This window comes from Chiloscyllium plagiosum, unplaced genomic scaffold (assembly GCF_037043375.1).
Source record: "Chiloscyllium plagiosum isolate Xiang-an unplaced genomic scaffold, Cpla_swu_hap1 HiC_scaffold_8, whole genome shotgun sequence".
Classification (NCBI taxonomy): Eukaryota; Metazoa; Chordata; class Chondrichthyes; order Orectolobiformes; family Hemiscylliidae; genus Chiloscyllium; species Chiloscyllium plagiosum.
In genome coordinates, this window is record NW_028270146.1 from 96455827 (window position 1) to 96479293 (window position 23467).

Below are 23467 nucleotides of genomic sequence, written 5' to 3' on the forward strand. Positions count from 1 at the left end.
TGTGCAGCGAGGCAATATGGGTAGAATTCAAGAATAGGAAAAGTGAAAGCACAATGCTGGGCGTATACTACAGGCCTCCCAACAGCGAGCAGGAGACAGAAGAGAGAAGATGTTGACAGGTTTTAGAAGGATGTAAAAACAGCAGGGTTGTTGTTGTGGGTGATTTTAACTTCCCCCATATTCACTGGGATTCGCTTTGTGCTATGGGCTTGGATAGGGCAGAGTTTGTAAGGATCATTCAGCAGGGTTTCTTGACACAATATGTAAACAGTCTAACCAGAGAAGGAATTATTACCGGACCCGGTTTCGGGAAATGAGCCTGGTCAGGAGAGTGAAGTTTCAGTGGGGGAGCATTTTCGGAGTCGTGACCACAATACCGTGAGTTTTAAAATACTCATGAATAGGGATAACAGCAGTCCTGGGATGAAGGCGTTAAACTGGGGAAGGCAAACTACAACAATATTAGGCAGGAACTGAAGAATTCTGATTGGAGACAGCTGTTTGAGGGTAAATCCACATCAGACATGTGGGAGCACTTCAAATGGTAGTTGATAAGAATTCAGGAGCGGTACGTTCCTGTGAGAAGGAAGGATAGATGTGGCAAGTTATGTGAACCTTGGATGACCAGGTATATTATGACCTTGGTTAGAATGGAAAAGGAAGTATTGGATGGCACAGTAGTTAGTACTGCTGCCGCACAGCGCCAGGGACCCAGGTTCAATTCCAGCCTCGGGCGACTGTCTGTGTGGAGTTTGCAATTCTCCCTATGTCTGTGTGGGTTTCCTCCAGGTGCTCCGACAGACCAAAGATGTGCAGGATGTGTGAACTGGCCATGCTAAATTGCCTATTGTGTTCAGGGATGTGTAGGTTAGGTGCATTAGTCAGGGGAAATGTAGAAACATAGGGTAGGGGAATGGGTCTGGGTGGGATACTCTTTGGAGGTTGGTGTGGACCTGTTGGGGCAAATGGCCTGGTTCCACACTGTAGGGATTGTATAATTCATACGTAAGGTCGAGGAGAATGGAACTGATGAAACTCTTAAAGTATATGACGAAAGTAGGGAAGAACTTAAACAAGGAATTAGAAGGGTTAAAAGATGTCATGAAAAGTGGATAGGAAGCAAGATTAAAGAGAATCCCAAGGCTTTTTCTCCGTATATAAAAAGCAAGATGGAAGCCAGAGAAAGGGTTGGCCCACTCAAGGACAAAGGAGGGAATCTATGTGTGGTGGTAGGAGAGATCCTAAACAAATACTTTGACCAAAGAGAATTTCACAGCGCTAGAGACCCGGGTTCACTTCCCGCCTCAGGCGACTGACTGTGTGGAGTTTGCACGTTCTCCCCGTGTCTGCGTGGGTTTCCTCCGGGTGCTCCGGTTTCCTCCCACAGTCCAAAGATGTGCAGGTCAGGTGAATTGGCCATGCTAAATTGCCCGTAGTGTTAGGTATGGATGGGTTGCGCTTCGGCGGGGCAGTGTGGACTTGTTGGGCCGAAGGGCCTGTTTCCACACTGTAAGTAATCTAATCTAATAGTAATCTAATCTAACATCGATACAAAGTAAGGACTTAGTGGATGATGATCTCAGGGAAGGGAATGTCAAATTTCTAAGCCATGTCACTATTAAAAAGGAAGAGGTGTTGTACATCTTAAAAAAGTATAAAGGTAGATAAGTCAGGTCCCAAGGGACTATCCCAAGGGAGGCAAGAGGACAAATTGTTGCAGCACTGACAGACATCCTTGTATCCTTCTTGGTCACAGATACGGTCCCAGAAGACTGGAGAATAGCCAATGTTATCCCATTGTTTAAGAAAGGTTACAGGGATAATCCAGGGAATTACGGGTCTATGAGCCTCACGTTGGTGGTAGGGAAATTATTGAAAAGGATTCTCAGGGACAAATCTATATGCATTTCGAAGCAAATGGACTTATTAGCGATAGACAGCATGATTTTGTGTGGGAAAGGTTGTGTCTCACTAACTTGATCAAGTGTTTTGAGGAGGTGACCAAGATGATTGATGAGGGATGTTGTCTACGCATAACTTAGTAAAGCCTTTGATTTGGTCCCTCATAGCAGACTGGTACAAAAGGTGAAGTCACATGGTATCAGATGAGCTGGCATGATGGATACAGAAATGGCTTAGTCATATAAGACACAGGGTAGCTGTGGAAGGATGCTTTTCAAAATAGAGGATTGTGACTAGTGGTGTTCCACAGGGATCAGTGCTGGGACCTCTGCTGTTCATGATCTACATGAATGATTTGGAGGAAAGCATGGCTGGTCTAATTAGTAAGCTTGCAGATGGTACAAAGATTGGTGAAGTTGCGGATACTGAGGATTGTCAGAGAATACAACAGGATATAGATCAGTTTGAGGTATGGGCTGAAAAATGGCAGATGGAGTTTAATCCATATAAGTGTGAGGTGAGGCATTTTGGAAGGTCGAGTACAGGTGAAAATTATACAGTGAATGGCAGAACCCTTAGGAATATTGATGTGCAGAGGGATCTGGCTGTGCAAGTCCACAGATCTCTGAAGGTGGCAGTGCAGGTAGATAAGGTAATAAAAAAGGCCTATGGCATGCATGTCTACATTGGAAGGGGCATTGAGTTTAAGAATAGGCAAGTTATATAAGCTTTACAGAACTTTAGTTAGACAACACTTAGAATATTGCAGACAGTTCTGGTCACCACACCACCAGAAGGATGGAGAGGATACAAAAAAGCTTACCAGGATGTTACCTGGTATGGGGGATTCTAGACTGGATAGACTGGGTTTGTATTCACTGAATACAGGAGGTTGAGGGGTGACCTGACAGAGGTTTTAAAGATTGTGAATAACATGGATAGAGTGGAATGTAGGAAGCTTTTTTCCCCAAAGTAGAGGGGTCTATTACTAGGGAACACAGATTCAAGGTAGAAAGGGGCGGTGGGGATGGAGTTTAAGAGAGATGTACAAGGCAAGTGTTTCACACAAAGTTTGGTGAGTGCTTCCAATGTTCAGCCAGACGAGGTGGTGGAAGCAGACGCAATAGCAGCATTCAAGTAGCATCTGGATGAATACATGAATAGGAAGGGATTGGAGGGATACAGATCCTGTAAGTGAAGACAGTTTTATATGGAAGGGCAAAATGTGTCAATGCAGCACTTGGAGGACCGAAGGGCCTGTGCTGTATTGTTCCATGTTTAGAGGATGAGGTCATAGATTGCATTTGATACAGAAGCTTAGATGCAACCAGGAAACAGGCTATTTTGAAACTGGCAATGTGAAATGATGCAGGATAAATTAAGGACCGCATATTAAAAATGCTCTAGTCTAATGATCACATCATGATAGAATTTTATATTCAGTCTAAGGGCGAGAAATATGGATCAAAAAAACTGGAGACCTAAATTTAAATAAGGGCAATTATATGAGTATAATGACAAAGTTGACTCAAGTAGACTGGGAAGCGAGGTTGAAAGCTAAAATGATGGAGGTATATTCAACTGAGGAAGAAGAATGTACCATCTATTGTCTAACTGAGTAAGTTAAGGGTGGTATCAAATTGAAAGAAATAAACACACACTGCTACATGGATCTGTGGTAGGGCAGAAGATTTGAACAGTGTTAGAAATCAGCAAAGGATTACTAAAACAAAAAGGCAAAAAATTGAAGTACAATAGGCAACTACAAGAAATATAAAAACAAATAATAAAAGCTACAAGTATATGAAAAAGGAGAAGAATAGCTGAAGGAGCATTTGCCTCTCAGAGGGTGCGAATGGGTGGGAGAAAGTCATAGCATACGTTTTGAACATGTATTTTCTATCAGTCTTCACAGTAGAAGACACAATAGCATTTCAGGATTACAAGAAAAGCAGCAGGCATAAGAGAGAAAAAAATCAGTACAGGAAAAGCTGTGGATTAACTAATGGTACTAAAAGGCTGACATTTCCCACCTTGCATCCTGCAACCCAAGATGTCAAAACAAAGTGACTGTAGAGGTAAATCAAAAGTCTATCAATAACACGTCGACCAGAGTGACAAAACAAAATGAGATGGTGCATTATGGCTACTTTGATAAAAATACTCAGGGAACAAGATAGAAAGAGACAGTATGGACAAGCATAAAACAAGGAAAACTTTAAAGAGGGAAATTGGTACTTAAATGCACACAAAGTACTTTAACCAAAATAAATGAACCTACAGCTCAAATAGAGATCAATGGATTTGATCTTCAAGTCATTGCAGAGATGTGATTACAAGATCAAAATTGGAACTAAATATTCAGAGGTATGTGACATTTCAGAAGGACAGCCAGGAAGGGAAGGGTAGTGGATACCTTGATGCAGATAGAAGCAGATGGAGTGAAATAACTGTACAAAGGCCTGTATGCTGTCACCAAGTCACCCTTTATTTACATGTGCACAGTACATGGGCTCTGACCAGCCACCTCAAAGCAACACCTAGACTAAGGACACCTTCAGAACCTCCTGTTTATATCTGTTAGCCAGAGTTCCCTGTTTGGCCTAGGTTAACAACTCCAATCAAGGATCTCATAGACGATGCCATCCACCTGGTTCCAAACATTACATGGAGTAAATAGAAATGATCTAAGATCGGATTATGCAGAATCTATATGAGTGTGATTAAGAAACAAGAAGGGGAGGAAGGCCCTCTAAAAGGTGCTCAGGAGGACAGATTCATTCATGATTTAATGAGGGCACATATAAAAGGCAATACATCAATCATGGGTGAATTGAATCTGTATGCACATTGCAAAAATCAAGTTGACAAAGGTAGACATGAGGTGAATTGATCGACTTTATTTGGAACAGTTTGCTAAACCAATACGTTGTGAACCTGTTTTAGATCTGGCAATGTATATTGAGGCAGGTTTAATAAATGATCTCAGAGTAAAGATGCCCGAGAAAACATTTACCACAAATGGTAGAATTTAGCATTCAGTTTTAAAGTGAGAGACAACTTAAGCAAATTCTTTGTAACTCACGGAAAGAGGTGGAGCGGGGAGGAGAAGAAGGATTCTAGGAAGGACATAAACTGACTATGCATAAGAATAGAATCAAATTAAAAGAAAAAAACATAAAATGTGGCCAAGATTAGCAGGAAACCAGAGGATTGGGAAAGTATTAAAAGCCAACAAAAGATGACCAAACCAAAGGAAAAAGGTAAACTATGGAGGCAAACTAGCAGACAAAATAAAAACAAACAGCACAAGCTTCTTTAAATATATAAAAAGGAAATGAGAGACCAAGGCAAATGTGGCCCCTCAGGGAATGAGCCTGGGGAAATAATAATGGGGAATCAGGAAATGGCAGAGGAGTTGAATAAATATTTTGCATTAGTCTTCATGTAACAGCATTCCAAAAATACAAAATAATCGTGGGCTAAAGGTGGAGAGGAAATAAATGCAACTGCTATTACTAGAGAAAAGGTACAAGGGAAATTAACAGGGTAAAGCACAACGGACTTGATGCGTTGCATCCTAAGATTTTAAAAGAAGCAAATTCAGAGATGGTGGATATATTGGTAATAATCTTCCTAGAATTCTTGGATTGTTACAAAGTCCTGGAGGATTGGAAAAGTGCCAATGTGACACCCTTACACAAAAATGAAGGGAGAAATAAAAAGGCAGCTGTCAGCCTGTTAGCTTAACATCTTTCATTGGGAAAATGTTACAATCTAGTATAAAGGATGTAAAGAATTTAGCATCAACATGGCTTCATGCAGGGAAATAATGCCTGATACGTTTGTTAGAGTTACCTGAGGAGGTAACAAGCAAGATAGATTAAGGGAAACCAGTTGATGTAGTACATTTGGACATCCAAAAGCCATATGATAAGGTGCTACACATAAGGCTACTTGATAAAACAAGAGCCCACGGTGTTGGGGACAGAATATTAAAATGGTTAACTAAGACAAGGAGTTGAGATAAAGGGATATTTTCTGAATGGCAACCTATAATTAGTGGAATGTCACAGGGACTAATGCTGGGTCCATAACTATATTAATGACTTGGATGACCGAAGTGAATGTACTGTTGCTAAGTTTGCTGATGATATAAAAATAGATAGGACGACAAGTAGTGAGGATGACTTAAAAAAAAACACAGAATCATAGATAGGTCATAAGTGTGAGAAAAAAACTTGGCAGATGAAATGCAATGTGGAAAATTGTGAGGTTTTGCACTTGCAGCACAGGGATTTGGAGGGTCTTCGTGTGCAAAAATCTAGCATACAGGTTTAGCAGATAATAGGAATGGCAAATGGCCTTTATTTCAAAAGGAATGGAGTGTAACAATAGGGAACTCATGTTAAAATTATACAAGGCAGTTGTCACTACTGGAATATTGCGAGCAGCTTTGCTCCGTTTATCTAAATAAAGATATAAAGACATTGCGTTTGGTCAATAGAAGGTTCACCAGATTGATCCAGGATATGAAGGGATTTTCTTACAAGAAAAATTTAATATTTGGGGGATTTTTAAAATTCACTTGTAGTTTGTGAACATCACTGGCTGGCCAACGTTTATTGCCCATCTAGCTATTTGCACTTGAGAAGGTGAGCTGCCTTCTTGAACCTCTGAAGTCCACATTCTGTAGGTTAGCCCACAATTCCAAGATTTTGTGATTGATACAACTCTGTGGCTTGCTGGAGCATTTCAGAGGAGAGTTGAGTCAATTACATTGCTATGGGTCTGGAGTCACATGTAGGCCAGACCAGGTGAGGATGGCAGATTTCCTTCCCAGAAGGACATTAGTGAACCAGATGAGTTTTTTCTGACAATTGACAATGGGTTCATGGTTATAAGTAGATTCTTAATTCCAGATTTTAAAAAAAATTGAATTCAAATTCCACCATCTGCTGTAGCAGAATTCAAACCCGGGTCCCCTGAATTAATAATCTAGTGATGGTACCACTAGGCTAGATAGACAGACAACAGGAGAATAAAGACCTTACTATAAGATATGATTTGGAGATGCCGGTGTTGGACTGGGGTATACAAAGTTAAAAATCACACAACACCAGATTATAGTCCAACAGGTTTAATTGGAAGCACACTAGCTTTCGGAGCGACGCTCCTTCATCAGTTGTTAGTCACCTGATGAAGGAGCGTCGCTCCGAAAGCTAGTGTGCTTCCAATTAAAGCTGTTGGACTATAGCCTGGTGTTGTGTGATTTTTAACTTGCTAAAAGGTAATATTTTTAGGGTGCTTTACAGGAAAGATGCGGAAAGGTTGTTTCGCCTATGGGGAGCTGAGGACCAGAGCGCATTAATCTTAGAGTAAAGGGTCACCCAATAACGACAGAGGTGAGGAGGTGTACATTTCTCTTCGAGGACAGTGAATTTGTGAATTTCTTCACCAAGGGATGTTGAGACTGGGTCATTAAGTGCATTCAAGGCTGAGAAAAACAGATTTCTAATCATTAAAGGAATGAAGGTTTTTGGGGTAAAGGCAGGGAAGCAAAGTTCAGGACTATTAGTTCAGCCATGATCTCATTGAATTGGCAGAGGGGTAGGAAACAGTAATGGTTAATGGATATTTTTAAGGCTGGAGCAAGGTTTATAGTAGAGATTCCAAGGGTTTGGTGTTGGGACCCTTGTTTTTCCAGATAAATGTAAGTCATCATAGAGATCATAGAATCCCCACAGTCTGGAAGCTGGTGATTCAGCCCATGGAATCCACACCAACTTTCTGAAGCGCACCCACCCCCATACCCTATAACCCTGCATTTCCCATGGTCAATTCGCCTAACCTGCGTATCTTTGGTCTGTGGAAGGAAACCGCAGCACCTGGAGGAAATCCACGTCATCACAGGGAGAACATGCAAATTCCACACAGACAGGCTGGAGTCGAACCCGGGTCCCTGGTGCTGTGCGGCGGCAGTGCTAAGCCACCTTGCTGCCCCATCTTTGTGTGAAGGGAACAATTTCAAAGTTTCAGGTGACAAAAAATTGGGGAGAATTTTGAACTGAGAGGAGCACAGTGTATGTTGGTGAAGTGGGCGAACTGAGGCAGATGAAGGTCAATATGGAGAAACGTGAGATGATGCAGTTTGGTACAAGGAATATGGAGAAACAATATAAAATAAAGGGTATTATTCTAAAAGATGTGACGGTGCAGAAAAACCTGGGTATACCATATATAAGTCACTAGAAGTAGCAGGACAGATAAACAGAGCTGCTAATAAAGCAGACAGTATTTCAGGTTTCATAAATAGGGGCAGAGATTACAACAGCTGGAGGTTATGATGAAATTATACAAGACACCAGTTAGAGTCCAGCTGGAGTATTATATATGTTTCTAGGTGCCATATCTGAGGAAGGATGCGAATGCATTGGAGAACCTGTAGAAATGTTGACAGAAATGCTTCCGAGGACGAGACACTTCAGTTACAAAATCAGACTGGAGAATTTGGGACTGTTTTGCTTGATGAGGAGATGGCTAAAAGGTGATTTTATACAAGTTTTCAAAATCAAGGGAGGTCTGGACAGAATGGATAGGGAAAAACTCTTCCCACTCGAAAGTGGACTGAGAGCCAGAAGGCACAGTTTGAAAATGTTTTGTAAAAGAAGAAAATTTGAGATGAGGAACAACCTTTTTCCCACAATGAATAGTTAAGAAATGGAATACATTGTCTGAAATTAAGTTGGACACAGGTTCAAATGACACGTTCAAATGCCCCCTAGAATCAATACCAGCAGATCCATTAGATAGCAGCACCATCAAAGTGATACGCTGAGGATCATTACTGGCCTAAGTTGAGGGATGGCAAGAGGGAAGACATGGAGCTGTGAGGCAAAGAGGAGGTTTGTCAGAAAGATAGCATTCAGTGAGTCCTTCCTGCCTTTCCCATGCCAGATTCTTGAACCAATCCAGAGATATTAGGAGAGATAACTAAATCTGTTACCAAATGGGTGGATTTTAGGGACTGATTAAAGTTGGATAGTGTGGGAGCTGAGGTGTACAAGCAGGAATGAATGCATGATGAAATACTGGCTTCACAAATTTAAATGAACTGAAGCTTATGGAGAGCACAAAATGGGAGGATGGACAAAAAAACTATTATGATCATCGAGTGTATAGTCGACAAAGATAGAAATCAAGTTTCAGTTGTAAATGGAATAGAGATAGGAGATGTTACAGTGGTGAGAACAACTAACAGATAATGGGCTGAGAAACTCAGTTTATGGTCTACAAGGATGAAGCCAGCAAGGCCAATTAGTAGCAGGATTTTAGAGTCTGCACTGGAACCAGAATAATAGCCGTGGCTTTTTCAATAAGTCTATTGCTCCAGGATCTTAGGTTCTGTGACAGAAATTGGATTTTATTTTTGTCAGAGAAAGCTACGAGGCCAGTAGCTACACTGCTCTGAAAAAGATGGAAATTCTCTGGCAAGAGTAAGGATACTAAGAACTACTGTTCGAAACAAAATCTAATATTTCTACAGCATCCTTCAAAATCTCATATGTTCCAAAGCACTTTTTAACCAATGAAGTACTGTAGTTTTGAATTGTAGCATTTTTGTAATACAGACAATGTGGTAGCCAATGTCCATACTGCATGCTCTGACAAACACCAATGAAATAAATGACGGGTTGGTTGAGAGCTTAATATTGGTCAGGATCCCCAGTCGAACATACCCTGCTGCCAAATAGTGTTCTAGGATTTTTTCTGTCCCTTTGAAAGAGCCTCAGTTTATCATCCAGCATATGGTACCTCTGTGAGGTTGGCATTCCTTAGTTCTGGATTAGTGGTGCTGGAAGAGCACAGCAGTTCAGGCAGCATCCAAGGAGCTTCGAAATCGACGTTTCGGGCAAAAGCCCTTCATCAGTGAGCCTGAAGCGTGGAGAGATAAGCTAGAGGAGGGTGGGGGTGGGGAGAAAGGAGCATAGAGTACAATAGGTGAGTGGGGGAGGGGATGAAGGTGATAGGTCAGGGAGGAGAGGGTGGAGTGGATAGGTGGAAAAGGAGATAGGCAGGTAGGACAAGTCCGAACAAGTCATGGGGACAGTGCTGAGCTGGAAGTTTAGAACTAGGGTGAGGTGGGGGAAGGGGAAATGAGGAAACTGTTGAAGTCCACATTGATGCCCTGGGGCTGAAGTGTTCTGAGGCGGAAGATGAGGCGTTCTTCCTCCAGGCATCTGGTGGTGAGGGAGTAGCGATGAAGGAGGCCCAGGAGTTCCTGGACTAGGGGGGATAGGACAGTGTCGAGGTAGGTAGAGATGAGTTCAGTGGGGCAGGAGCATGCTGAGACAATGGGTCGGCCAAGGTGGTCAGGCTTGTGGATCTTGGGAAGGAGGTAGAACCGGGCAGTACGGGGTTCCCGGACTATGAGGTTGGAAGCTGTGGGTGGGAGATCTCCTGAGGTGATGAGGTTCTATATGGTCTGGGAGATGATGGTTTGGTGATGGGGGTGGGGTCATGGTTGAGGGGGCAGTAGGAAGAGATGTCCTCGAGTTTACGTTTGGCTTCAGCGGTGTAGAGGTCAGTGTGCCAGACTCCTCCCACTTCCTCCAGACCAAAGGGGTAGCCATGGGCACATGTATGGGCCCCAGCTATGCCTGTCTCTTTGTTGGCTACGTAGAGCAGTTGATCTTACGTAATTACACCGGCACCACTCCCCACCTCTTCCTCCGCTACATTGATGACTGCATTGGCGCCACCTCGTGCTCCCGCGAGGAGGTTGAGCAATTCATCAACTTCACCAACACATTCCACCCTGACCTTAAATTTAACTGGACCATCTCTGACACCTCCCTCCCCTTCCTGGACCTCTCCATCACCATTAATGACGAACGACTTGACACTGACGTTTTTTACAAACCCACCGACTCCCACAGCTACCTGGATTACACCTCCCAGGAGGACCAGTTCCACCACAGAACACACCAGATGGCCTCCTTCTTTAGAGACCGCAATTTCCCTTCCCACGTGGTTAAAGATGCCCTCCAACGCATCTCGTCTACATCCCGCACCTCCGCCCTCAGACCCCACCCCTCCAACCGTAACAAGGACAGAACGCCCCTGGTGCTCACCTTCCACCCTACCAACCTTCGCATAAACCAAATCATCCGCCGACATTTCCGCCACCTCCAAACAGACCCCACCACCAGGGATATATTTCCCTCCCCACCCCTTTCTGCCTTCCGCAAAGACCGTTCCCTCCGTGACTACCTGGTCAGGTCCACACCCCCCTACAACCCACCCTCCCATCCTGGCACTTTCCTCTGCCACCGCTGGAACTGTAAAACCTGCGCCCACACCTCCTCCCTCATCTCTATCCAAGGCCCTAAAGGAGCCTTCCACATCCATCAAAGTTTTACCTGCACATCCACTAATATCATTTATTGTATCCGTTGCTCCCAATGCGGTCTCCTCTACCTTGGGGAGACTGGGCGCCTCCTAGCAGAGCGCTTTAGGGAACATCTCCGGGACACCCGCACCAATCAACCACACTGCCCCATGGTCCAACATTTCAACTCCCCCTCCCACTCTGCCAAGGACATGGAGGTCCTGGGCCTCCTTCACCACCGCTCCCTCACCACCAGACGCCTGGAGGAAGAACGCCTCATCTTCCGCCTCGGAACACTACAACCCCAGGGCATCAATGTGGACTTCAACAGTTTCCTCATTTCCCCTTCCTCCACTTCACCCTAGTTCCAAACTTCCAACTCAGCACTGTCCCCATGACTTGTCCGGACTTGTCCTACCTGCCTATCTCCTTTTCCACCTATCCACTCCACCCTCTCCTCCCTGACCTATCACCTTCATCCCCTCCCCCACTCACCCATTGTACTCTATGCTACTCTCTCCCCACCCCCACCCTCCTCTAGCTTATCTCTCCACGCTTCAGGCTCACTGCCTTTATTCCTGATGAGGGGCTTTTGCCCGAAACGTCAATTTCGAAGCTCCTTGGATGCTGCCTGAACTGCTGTGCTCTTCCAGCACCACTAATCCAGAATCTGGTTTCCAGCATCTGCAGTCATTGTTTTTACCTGGCATTCCTTAGTGCTGTACCAGTGTGCCAGCCTGGTATTTTGTGCTCAGGCCCCTGGTATGGGCTTGAATACCTAATCAACTGACTTCGTGGTGATAAAGAATCATGCCTGACATCTGAAGAACAGAAGTGGCGAAGTGAACAAGTGTGCAGTTCTTTAGTTCGTTGAGAAAAAATGGGAAGGAGGGCTGTATGACATAAAGCATCCTGTTCAAAATCTTAATGACATTTATCTAATAGAAAATCAAATATTAACCAACAACTTTGGAAAGTCAGGCAAAACAAAAACAAATGCAAGTCAAACATTAAGTTAAATTTTTGCAAAGCTCTGCGCAGACTAACAAAGACACATTTGAGAAACAGAACAATCATAATTCCCAGGGATTTTGCACACACCCATCCCTCCAACACCTGCAGCAATTGGTATTCAGCATCAGGCCTGACCAGTTTTTCGTCCTGACTAGGTGAGGAGAGTTTAATATTCATGACCAAGTTGGTGTGGAACATACAGAACATCACAGTGCAATCCACAGAAAACTATTCCCCTACATAACAGCTTCCCAAGGTAAAGTCCCTTACCAGCTGTCTCCCTGGGGTATGGTTCGACATACCTGCAATAAATGAAAGATTTATTAAAATAAGACAATGACTATTCTTTATTCTTCTTTACAACTCCAATGAAACATTTCCCTTTATTATCTCAAAATAATCAAAAAAAACCGACAAGAAGCATCATCATTGTTTAAGACAATACCCATCTTATCCCATCTGAAAGTGAAGTGAAAACAGTAGTGAGAAGGGTAATCTCAAGGATGTTGTTTTTTAACGAAGGTGTGAGAGAATTCAGGCACCGAAAGTTAAAACCTAACACTCCTGGGTCAGCACAATTACATGTAATGTGAAGGCTGTTCTAGGCAGTCCTAATAATTTGAATCAACTGAAATAAAAACTCAGCAGGTTAGAGAGAGAAATAAAGCTAATGTTTCAGGTCAATGACTTGGTGAAGTGACATATTGGATTTAATTCTGAATTACCCTTGGAGATGAGTGTGGATGTGGGAAAGTCAACAATACCAGAAGGTGCTTCTAGTTACTGATACCTCAGTTGACACAATTAGATTTTTGAATTGAAGGGAAGGAATGGGGAGTCGGACATCTGCAGAACTCCTAGTTGAGTTCACTGGAGGACTCACGAGGGGACTATGGGGAGCAGCAGCTTTCAATTTTCAAATGACAAGAACTGGGAACAAAGCAGAGAGAATATGGAACAAAAACACACATTGCTAGAGAAAAGCAGCAGGTCTGTGAGGAGAAAAATCAACCAGGAGAAAGCGAGCACTGCAGATGCCGGAGATCAGAGTCGAGAGTGTGATGCTGGAAAAGCACAGCAGGTCAGGCAGTATCCAGGGAGCAGGACAATCGATGTTTTGGGCAAAAGCCCTTCATCAGGAATTCCTGATGCAATGCTTTTGCCTGAAACGTCGATTCTCCTGCTCCTCGGATGCTGCCTGACTGCTGTGCTTTTCCAGCATCACACTCTCGACTCTGTGGAGAGAAAACAGAGTTAACGTTTCGTGTCTGGTGACCCTTCCTCAGAAGTGAATATGCCAGGGAGAATATGAAACGTGTTTAAGCATAGCTATCAGGCACTCAGCAACAGCTCCTGACTGCAGTGTGTGTAATGTGTGAAAGGTCTTCGAGTAGATTTAAGAGGCATACTGTATTCTTTCCTCGTCTCACTCTTCCACTTGTCACAATAAAATTTCAAGTTTAACCAGTTTGGTGATATCGCCATTTATATAGATCTCAGACTGTATCAGAACAAGTCAGCCAATTGTTTCTTTTGTCAACAAATTTACTTAGGGAGGCAAAGATTACTGACAAACACTTTTGGTTATGCTATTATATACTTACCCTCTAAAAAAGATGCACACACACTACAAGTCCGAGCATTAGAAAAGTGAAAACTGCAGAGTTTTCTTAGTCACTTGTTGGATGTGAGCATTGCTGGCTGGGCTAGTACACAGTGCCCACCCCTAATTGGCCTTGTGTTAACTTCAAAGTACGTTGACCAAGGAATAGGTAAACTCATGCTGAAATGTCACAGATTGTCCCAAATGGTTTCTGATTCCAAGGGTTCTTCTGCACACACAGGCAGCCAGCAAGGGTTGTCTTCCTGAGACAGTTGTAGCTAGTTGCTCAAGACAGTGTGGTAGATTCCAATGAATCTGCTTCAGGAGTCCTCCACAAGTGCGAAAAATAACTTCTGATGGGTTTTCAGCTCTTACATTTAGCTGAGAGAAGTTGCAAAGAAAGAACGAGGAAGCTCTGGGCTGCTGTTCTGCAGGCAGGTTACATTTTCTCTCAGTTCAAGAACATAATAATCTTATACCACTCACAAACTGATCCATATTACCTCTCTCCCAAAGTCCTCCATTGACTTCATCCAAGCTCCCTGCTCTTTGTGAACACAACATTGTTGATGTTGCACACGGTGTGTTTTCTTTCACAGTGTCCATTATTTGAAAGGTCATGATGTACTTATACTGGGCCTACTTAACCTTTTAAACATTTTTTTTATCATCACATCTCTTCATACCAAAGGGGAGACTGAAAATCAGTTCCTCATACAGTTGTTATCATTAGAGACGAGAGGCTTAGTATTGCAAGAAAAAGAGTGAATGAGCTCTTAAGAGGAATTTATGGTCACCTCTCGCTCAGACTCACCGGAGCTCTTCTTCGAGAGGGAAGGAAGAGAAAAACCCAGTTCCACCATAGATTCAATCTGGGTCTCAAAGGAAGATCAGAAAAACTTGAAACTGCAAGAGATTGAAACACCTGCTTCTGTTCCGAATGCCACATGAGTATTGAATTATAAATCAAATACAAAATGTGCTGCAAAACCTTGCAAATTCTCAGCAAGTGAAGCAACAGATATGTAACAGGAAATAGCAAGTCCAGATGATATTGTGATTTGTCTTTTAGGAACATAGGTTTTGGCCCCTTTAGCCTGCTTCCAACATTCAATAACATGATTTGATTGCGATCTCAACACCACTTTCCTGTCCATCCTGGCCCTTGACTTGATTGCTTATCATATATCAACCCCCCTCAGACTTCAATAAATTCAATGACCAAGCCTCCACTGTTTTCTGGGGAAGGGAATTCCATGGAATAATTAACTTCAGAGAAAAAGCTTTTCCTCCACTCTGTCTTAAAGGTCATACCTCTGATTCTTAAAGCAGTCTCCTCTTTCTCGTCTTTCCTACAGGTGAATCATCCTCTCAGAATCTACCCTGTCGAGTTCTCTCAAGAACTTACATGCTAATAAGATCATCTCTCACTCTTCTGAACTACAAGGAGTAAAATCTATTAAATCTTTGTTCATAAGATAAAGACTTTATACCATAAATGAGTCAAGTGAACATTCTCTGAACCGCTTTGAATGGAATTACATTCTTTTTTGAGTCAGCAGACCAGAACTGTACTTAGTACAACAGATGTGGTCACATCAAGGTCCTGTACAGTTGCAGTACAATTTCCCTATTTTTATCTTCGGCGGGTTGGTGTGGACTTGTTGGGCCGAAGGGCCTGTTTCCATACTGTAATGTAAGCTAATCTAATCTAATCTTCTATTACCCTTTAAATTCTTCCTGCTTGCTTAATTTTTACCTCTTGTCCACACCAGAAAGCTCTAATCGGTGTCAGGGTGGATTCAGCTGTGTGCCATTTAGTCGGTGACACTTTGACACAGTGATGCAGTGTAGGTTCAGGTTGCAAAAATATTCTAGGTGTGGGGCCTTTGGCTCCAGAGCTAAACTTTCACCATTCACTCTGTTTCCTGTTACATATCTGCTGCTTCACTCGCTGAGAATTTGCAAAGTTTTGCAGCACATTTTGTATTTGATTTATAATTCAATTCTCATGTGGCATTCGGAACAGAAGCAGGTGTTTCAATCTCTCAGTTCACCATTCCATTTGATAATACTGATCTGCATCCAACCCCTTTGACCAAGTACTTGCTCCGTATCCCTACCTCAGTCTTGATACCTTAGGTCTTTGAGGAAGATTTCTCCTCTTATTCTGCAAAAAAAAATCTTCCTAAATTCAGGTCGATCAGTTCAGGAATTCCTGATCAAGGGCTTATCCCCGAAAAGTTGATTCTCCTGTTCCTCGGATGCTGCCTGACCTGCTGTGCTTTTCCAACACTACACTCTCAACTCTGAGGTCCAGCATCTGCAGTCCTCACTTTCTCCTCACCCCTCAATCTGCAACACTTAAGGGAGTCAAGTTTATGGAAGCCACCTCAATAATTTAATTCTGTCACTCAGATTTCTTAATAATGAAAATGTGGAAAATTGCCCATATCCTGTCTGCAAAAAGTAGAACAAATTCAACCCAGCCAATTTTCACCCTATCAGCCTCCTCTCAATCGAAGTGATGCAAGGTTTCTTTGACAGCGCTACCAAACGGAATTTCACAGAATTGTAACAGCACAGAGGTCATTCTGCCCACCTTCTCAGCACTTGTTCTCCAAACAAGCATTTCGCTGGGTGCCCACTCTCCTGTGTTTGCCCTGCAACTCTGTACATTTTCCTCTTCAAGCAAGAGTCTAATTCCCTTTGAGTGCTACAAATGAACCTCTAGAAAGAAATAATGAAAGGGAGCACACAAAAGAAAGTCAATTGGCCCAAAGTGACTATATTGACTCTTTGAAAGGGCTCGTTGATTAGTCCAGTTCTCTGATCCACCTCTACAGCCCTGCAAACCTCTTCCACTTCAAACATAGATCTAATTCCCCTTGAAAGTTGTGTGAATCTCATGTGTGCATTCCAGATCAGAACAACCTGCTACACAACTCAGTCATTGTCAGTTACCTTAAATCTCTATCTTCCGGTCACTTTTTTAAAAGTTCGCTTATGAGATATAGGTGCCGCTGGCTCGGCATTCCTATTTCTGCCCATTCCTATTTGCCTAGAGAGCACTTAACAGTCAACTACTGTGGACCACGTAGGCCAGACCAGGTAAAGATAGCACATTCATGAACCAGATGAGTTTTTAGGACAATGATTTGCATTAGGCTGAACTTTCTTTCAATTCTAGATTTTTTATTCAATTCAAACTGATGTCATCATTAGATTGAATACATAAGAAAGGAAAATTGGCCTCTTGCCTACTAACAAGGAGTCCGATGACCCAGGGAGTCAGAGACAGAGCCAAGAGTGTGGTGCTGGAAAAGCACAGCCGGTCAGGCAGCATCTGAGGAGCAGGAAAATCGACTTTTCAGGCAAAAGACAGAGACAGAGACAGAAACGGAAACAGCTGCCCTTTAGAAAGGTGAAATCATCCAAAAAGTTAGCAAGTGTACAGATTTTGGTCAGAGAGAACAGGTATTTGGCAGCAAAGGTGCTGTTAGCTTAGCAATCTCGAGACAATCAGGGTTGGAAAAGAGAAGTCTAGAGTGTTTTGATAAGAGAAAACTCTCGAGGCAGAAGTTGCAGAAGAAGAGTTAAGGAATCAGTATTGAGAAATAAGTGAGCTATTAGGGTCTAATGAAAAAAACATTAATTAAAGATGTTAACATCAAGTGAATGCAGAGGTTTACCAGATAGAAACCAAGTATGGCTGTGACAACTGAAGAAGGAACTTCAAAGTGGAAATAGTATCTTCACTGTTTGAACTAGTTCCTGTATACTGTAAAATTGTTTGAGTTATCATCTCATGTAATAAACTTTGATTTTTGTTTATTGCAGTACACTGGTAGCCTCTTGTGAATCTGTTCAGTGACTGACTACATCATAAGCAAATTGCAAAATTTCCCCTTGTGGTCCGTCCAATTAGGTTTCCTTCTGGAATTTGACTTGTCCTGCGTTATCATCAGCAGGGATTATAACAGAGTATAACTGAAGAATGCATGCGGCTTTTTAATGGTTGGTACAGTTGTTAATGAACACTCCCTGTCTGTTATTATTGAAAAACAATACAGACACTATAATTAGGGAGGATGAGTGTGAAATATTCATGACATTAATATTGAGAGAAAAGGGATATTACTAAATTTAGCATCTTTGAAAGTGGGTAAATCCTTAGCTGCATATGAAATGCACCCTGGGCTGTTAAGGGCAGCAAGAGAAGAAATAGCAACATTCATTGATTTGTTGTGAACCTTGTAACTTGATTTCAAAAATAGCTTCCTCTGTCCTCCACATCATGGCAATATGCAACAGATTAACTTCGCAAAGAGGTGTATTCAGGCAGAATTAATTTAACTGTTCTTGATTTCAACTCCCTTTCAATATCAAAATAAATGTAAAGATTCTGTTGATCAAAAGGCCTGGAAGACAGCAAATGCTGTACCACTGTTGAAGTAGGGAGAAACTGGCAGAGATGAAACAATTACAAGCCAGTCAGCTAGTAGGAAAATATCAGACTAAATTTTGAAAGACCGATTAATATTCCTTGAGAAAGAATTAATCAAAAACAATCATCACAATTTGTGAAGGTAAGGTGGTTTCTAACTGATATAATAGAACGTTTTGAGCAGCTAATCAGAAAGGAAGATGAGGGTAGTGCGTCTTTTATGTAGTCTATGTAGATTTTAGCTGAAAATGTGTTGCTGGAAAAGCGCAGCAGGTCAGGCAGCATCCAGGGAACAGGAGAATCGATGTTTCGGGCATAAGCCCTTCTTCAGGAATGAGGAAAGTTTGTCCAGCAGGCTAAGATAAAAGGTAGAGAGGAGGGACTTGGGGGAGGGGCGTCGGAAATGTGATAGGTGGAAAGAGGTCAAGGTGAGGGTGATAGGTCAGACTGGGGTGGGGGCGGAGAGGTCGGGAAGAAGATTGCAGGTTAGGAAGGCGGTGCTGAATTCGATGGATTTGACTGAGACAAGGTGGGGGGAGGGGAAATGAGGAAACTGGTGAAAGCCATATCTCCTATGTAGATTTTAGCAAGGCTATTGATAAATTCCCAAATGGCAGAATAATCATCAAAGTGAAAGCCCATAGCTTCTGGAGCAAATTGGCTAGTTACACCAAAAATTGGCTCAGAGCCAGGAAGCGAAAGGTAACAGTTAACAGGGATTTTGTGACTGGAAGAAAGCTTCAAGTGGAGATCCTCAAGGCTCAGTACCAGCTTAATTTGTGGTGGAGATCAATGGTTTTGACTTAAATACAAGGAGAATGATGAATACATTTGCAAGTGATAAAAATAAGCTATGTGATTGATACTGTAAAAGAAATTTCTGTTACAAATATGAGGTTTGCAAAATTATGATCTTCTTGGTTGTATCTTTAAACCAAGGTAAATAAAGAGAGTCATGTGACCTGTTCTGAAGTCCACCAGAACGTAAATCTTGGTGGATTGATAGTCAGAGATCAAATTAGACTATAATAGGATGAAGGTGGAAAGTTTTATGTTTGAAGACAATGACAGCAACCTGAGTTCACAATGAATAGGCGCCAAGTCCCAGAAAGATGTAGGAGACATTGGGCTATGCTGTTTTCTTCTAAGAGGAGAGTTGGAATCAAGAATAGCTAATTGCATTTCTGTCTGGATGCAAGGCCAACGTATTGCACATTGCCATGTGGGGGCAAGAGGTCAGAGGATGCCAGTTTCCTGAACAACTTGCAGGCTTTCCTACAAATCATTAAGTATTACAGTCAGACATTAGTTGTGTGTGGTCATTGTGGAGCAAAGACGGGTGTGGGAGAGACAGAGTTTCTCAAAAAGATACATCCTACAGCCTACTCAGGGTTTTGGAAGATTTGTGACTAGGAGGAAGAAGAATCAATGGAACAGGCTTTATTGCTGTGGTGCATTTAAGGAACTACCAGAAAACTGAAGGAAGTGACTGAAGACAGCCAGTTTAAGTTACATTTCCTGAAAGTGGCTTATGGGAATCCTTTGTAAGCTTGAATTAACTGTGCATTTATATATATATATTGCTTTTAATACTCCAATTACAGTGTGCAATAAATATAACAGGTGTTGATCCTCTTTACAGTTTAATGTATAAGTTGACTACAAAAATAAGCATTTTGTCAATATTGCTTTTAAGTCACTTGTTACAGGAAAAAAGTTGAAAATGTGAAAACTTGTGTCATCATTTTCTGCTTCTACTCAGGTCAACCATGGTCAAGACAGGCTACAATAGTTACATATTATATTGTACAGTGGACTGCTGCTGATTGAATGTGGGACCTGATCAACTTGACCACACTCCTGTAATTATTCAGTTACTGAAGTTACACAGGCAGCTGCATGGAGTAACTGACCGCTAGAAACAACGAGCTAGGAATGTGGGTGAGAAAAGGAATTCCTGAACACTTAGACCTAAGGGGCAACGTTTTCACACAGAGGGTGGTACGTATATGGAATGAGCTGCCAGAGGAAGTGGTGGAGGTTGGTACAAATGCAACATTTAAGAGGCATTTGAAGGATATATGAATAGGAAGGGTTTGGAGGAATATGGGCTGGGTGCTGGCAGGTGGGACTAGATTGGGTTGGGATATCTGGATGGCATGGGCGGGTTGGACCGAAGGGTCTGTTTCATGACTCATTCTGAGAACACAGGCATGGTTGAGAAGATGTCTAATGAACATCATGAGATGATGTTGTGCTGTCAGCAAGCTGATTACCTAATCACATGATGCCTAACTATTAACTTATAGAGTCAGAGACTTTTCCCCAGGGCAGGATTGACTGGCACAAGGGGTCATAGTTTTAAGATATTAGGAGAAAGGTATAGAGAGGATGTCAGAGGAAGGTTCTTTACGCAGAGAGTTGTGAATGCACAGAATGCGTTGCCAGCCTTTGTGATGGAAGCAGAGTAATTAGGGACATTTAAGTGACTGCTGGACATGCACATGGTTAGCAGTGAATTGAGGGGTGCATACGTTGTTATTTTATCTTGCATTAGGATTAATGCTTGGCACAACATCATGGGCCAAACAGCCTGTTCTGTGCTGTACTTTTCTATGTTCTAACCTGATTGGACATGCATTTAATCAATTAATATCGTGATTCGTTTGTAACCAGCAGGAGTAAGTGTATAAAAATTGCACGATTTTCTTTGTTCAGTGGAGACATGCATGTTGTGCCAAGCAACCTGCTCCCTGCCAGTGTGAAACAAACCATTCGATGACTGGAACAGACCTGGGTGTTGAGTCTCAAGTTATTCCTTTCTAACAGCTGCAAAGTGGAAGTTTGAATCTTTTTAAAGGTTATTGGTCTCTACAAAGATAGTAATGGCTGCAGGAAGATGTTGGTGGGCACGAAAGTAGCAAAAAGAATTAAATCCAGATAGTTATGATGTACTGCACTTGAGAGGAAAAGCAAGGCTAGGGAATACTCAATAAATGGTTGGATACTGAAAATTGTAGAGGAGGAGAGACACCTTGGAGTGCGTGCCCACAGACACCTGAAGGTGGCTAGATATTTAGCTAAGGTGGTCAAGAAGGCTACTTGCCTTTACTGGCTGAGATGAACAATAAAAGAGTAAGGAGATTATGATTAGATTAGATCCCCTACAGTGTGAAAACAGGCTCTTTGACCCAACCAGTCCACACCAACCCTCCGAAGAGTAACCCACCCAGACCCATTTCCTTCTGACTAATGCACCTAACACTACGGGCCAATCCACCTGACCTGCACATCTTTGGACTGTGTGAGGAAACCCACGCAGACATGGGGAGAATGTGCAAACTCCACACAGACAGTCGCCGGAGGTTGGAATCAAACCTGGGACCTTGGCGTTGTGAGGCATCAGTGCTAACCACTGAGTCACCGTGCCGCCATTATACAGGCACATGAAACACAAATTAGGCGACAATTGGAATACTATGAGCAGCAGCAATCACCATACACTGGGAAAGATTTGACTGCACTAGAGAGGAAATTTATACAATATTGCCTGGACTGCAGAACTGGAGACACGAGAACAATTTGTTTGTGCTTTTCTTTTGAACAGGAAACGGCAAGGGCAGATCTAATACAACTGTATAAAATTATAAGGAGTCCAGATAGAACAGCCCTGTATTCCATTGATTTAAAGGTCCATAACTGGGGTTGGGGGCATAGGTTTAGTTTGATGTTCAGAGGAGTAACCTTGAACTGACTACCTGAAATGGTGTAGAAGCCGAAACCCTCATAACATTCAAAAAGGATTTGGGTTAACTATTGAAAAGCCATAAAACACAAGGTTACATATCAAGAGTTAGAAAATGGCATCAGGCTAGACGGCTGCATTTGTGTGAGCTGGTGCAAACACAATGGGCCCAATCGCGTGCTTCAGCTAAATAAATGTCTATAGTTCTATCCTGTATATGGATCGTGTCTTTTTATGTCTGTACATTTTACAATTGTAGAGAAAGAACTGTTTAAAAATCAGTGTTTTGAAAGGATGGCTGCAAGTTATTTGAAAGCAAGTAATTTAAAACTCACATGGCAAGCACCAAACAGCTGTTTGAACTTTCAGTAACTGAAGAGGTTGCAGAAACAAACAGGATCAGTGGTGTTCTGTATTCAGGTGCTTCTCTGGGTGGCAACAAGAACTTAATTGGGCTATGGACTAGTGACCAGTTTTGCCTGCCAATAATTATGCGATTGTTTCTCATATAATTGAACAGCTTGGAGTGTGTTTTCCCCACTCCCTGCAGTCAAAACCTGTTTTAAACTTAAAGAAAACCAGTTCATCTTTCATTCAGCAGTTGTAAGCTGTGAATTTAACTGAAATTCATTTTATCAATGAATGTTATGTCCCTTACAAACTAATAGAGGCATCTGAAGAAAGATGATTGAAAAGCAATGTTCTGGTTGGCACAAGAATCATGAGGATCATCTTGGCAACCTAATGAATTACCTCTGCCCATAATTTATTTTTCCTTGTCCGCCTGTGTTTGCGTCTGTATGTATACATGAGGGAGTTTATCAAGTCATTAGAGTTTTAATGTAAAACAAAGAACTGCGGATGCTGGAGATGTGGAACACAAACAAGAAGTTGCCAAAGAATTTTAATTTGCTATATTATGTGGTGATAGTTCATAGCTGTTAAACTGTAGCTTGAATCTCAACGTTTTTAAAAAATAAACTGTAATTCTTATTTAGTACAGAAACCTGGTCTGTGCTTTCTATTAACCTGTGTGTGAAAATCAGGTAAATTGAGAACTTTTGCACACTTTATAAAATTGTTTAACTTTTGCGAAGACTCTGGGAATAATAGGGCTCAATTTCTAGCACGCTATCACAGTGAGTTATGCACCTAGCTGCGATTAGCTAATCTTTGTCTTCTACAATGCTCAGTTCAACCCTAGGTAATGCTTTTACACGACAAAATATTTATACTACTCAGTCTCACAGCAATTGCAATTGATGGCTGCAGTCAAGACTGATTTGTTTCCTGCGTAGGTGACCAAAGATTGCTATTAGTAAGGTCGAGATGAAGAAATGCAGCAGAATGAGTGAATTATTTATT

At 42.2% G+C, this 23467-nt stretch overlaps 1 protein-coding gene across 5 annotated transcripts in view; it reads right to left on the reverse strand.

The window, feature by feature from the left end:
• The window catches only part of LOC122554015 (metastasis-associated protein MTA1-like), a 171821-nt gene that overhangs the window by 47399 nt on the left and 100955 nt on the right, over positions 1 to 23467 (reverse strand). For all 5 annotated transcript variants that reach the window (XM_087990138.1, XM_087990140.1, XM_087990136.1 and 2 more), the window contains exon 18: positions 12578 to 12609. In XM_087990138.1, the coding sequence (XP_087846264.1) occupies positions 12578 to 12609 (32 nt within the window). The remainder of the gene's footprint in view (positions 1 to 12577; positions 12610 to 23467) is intronic.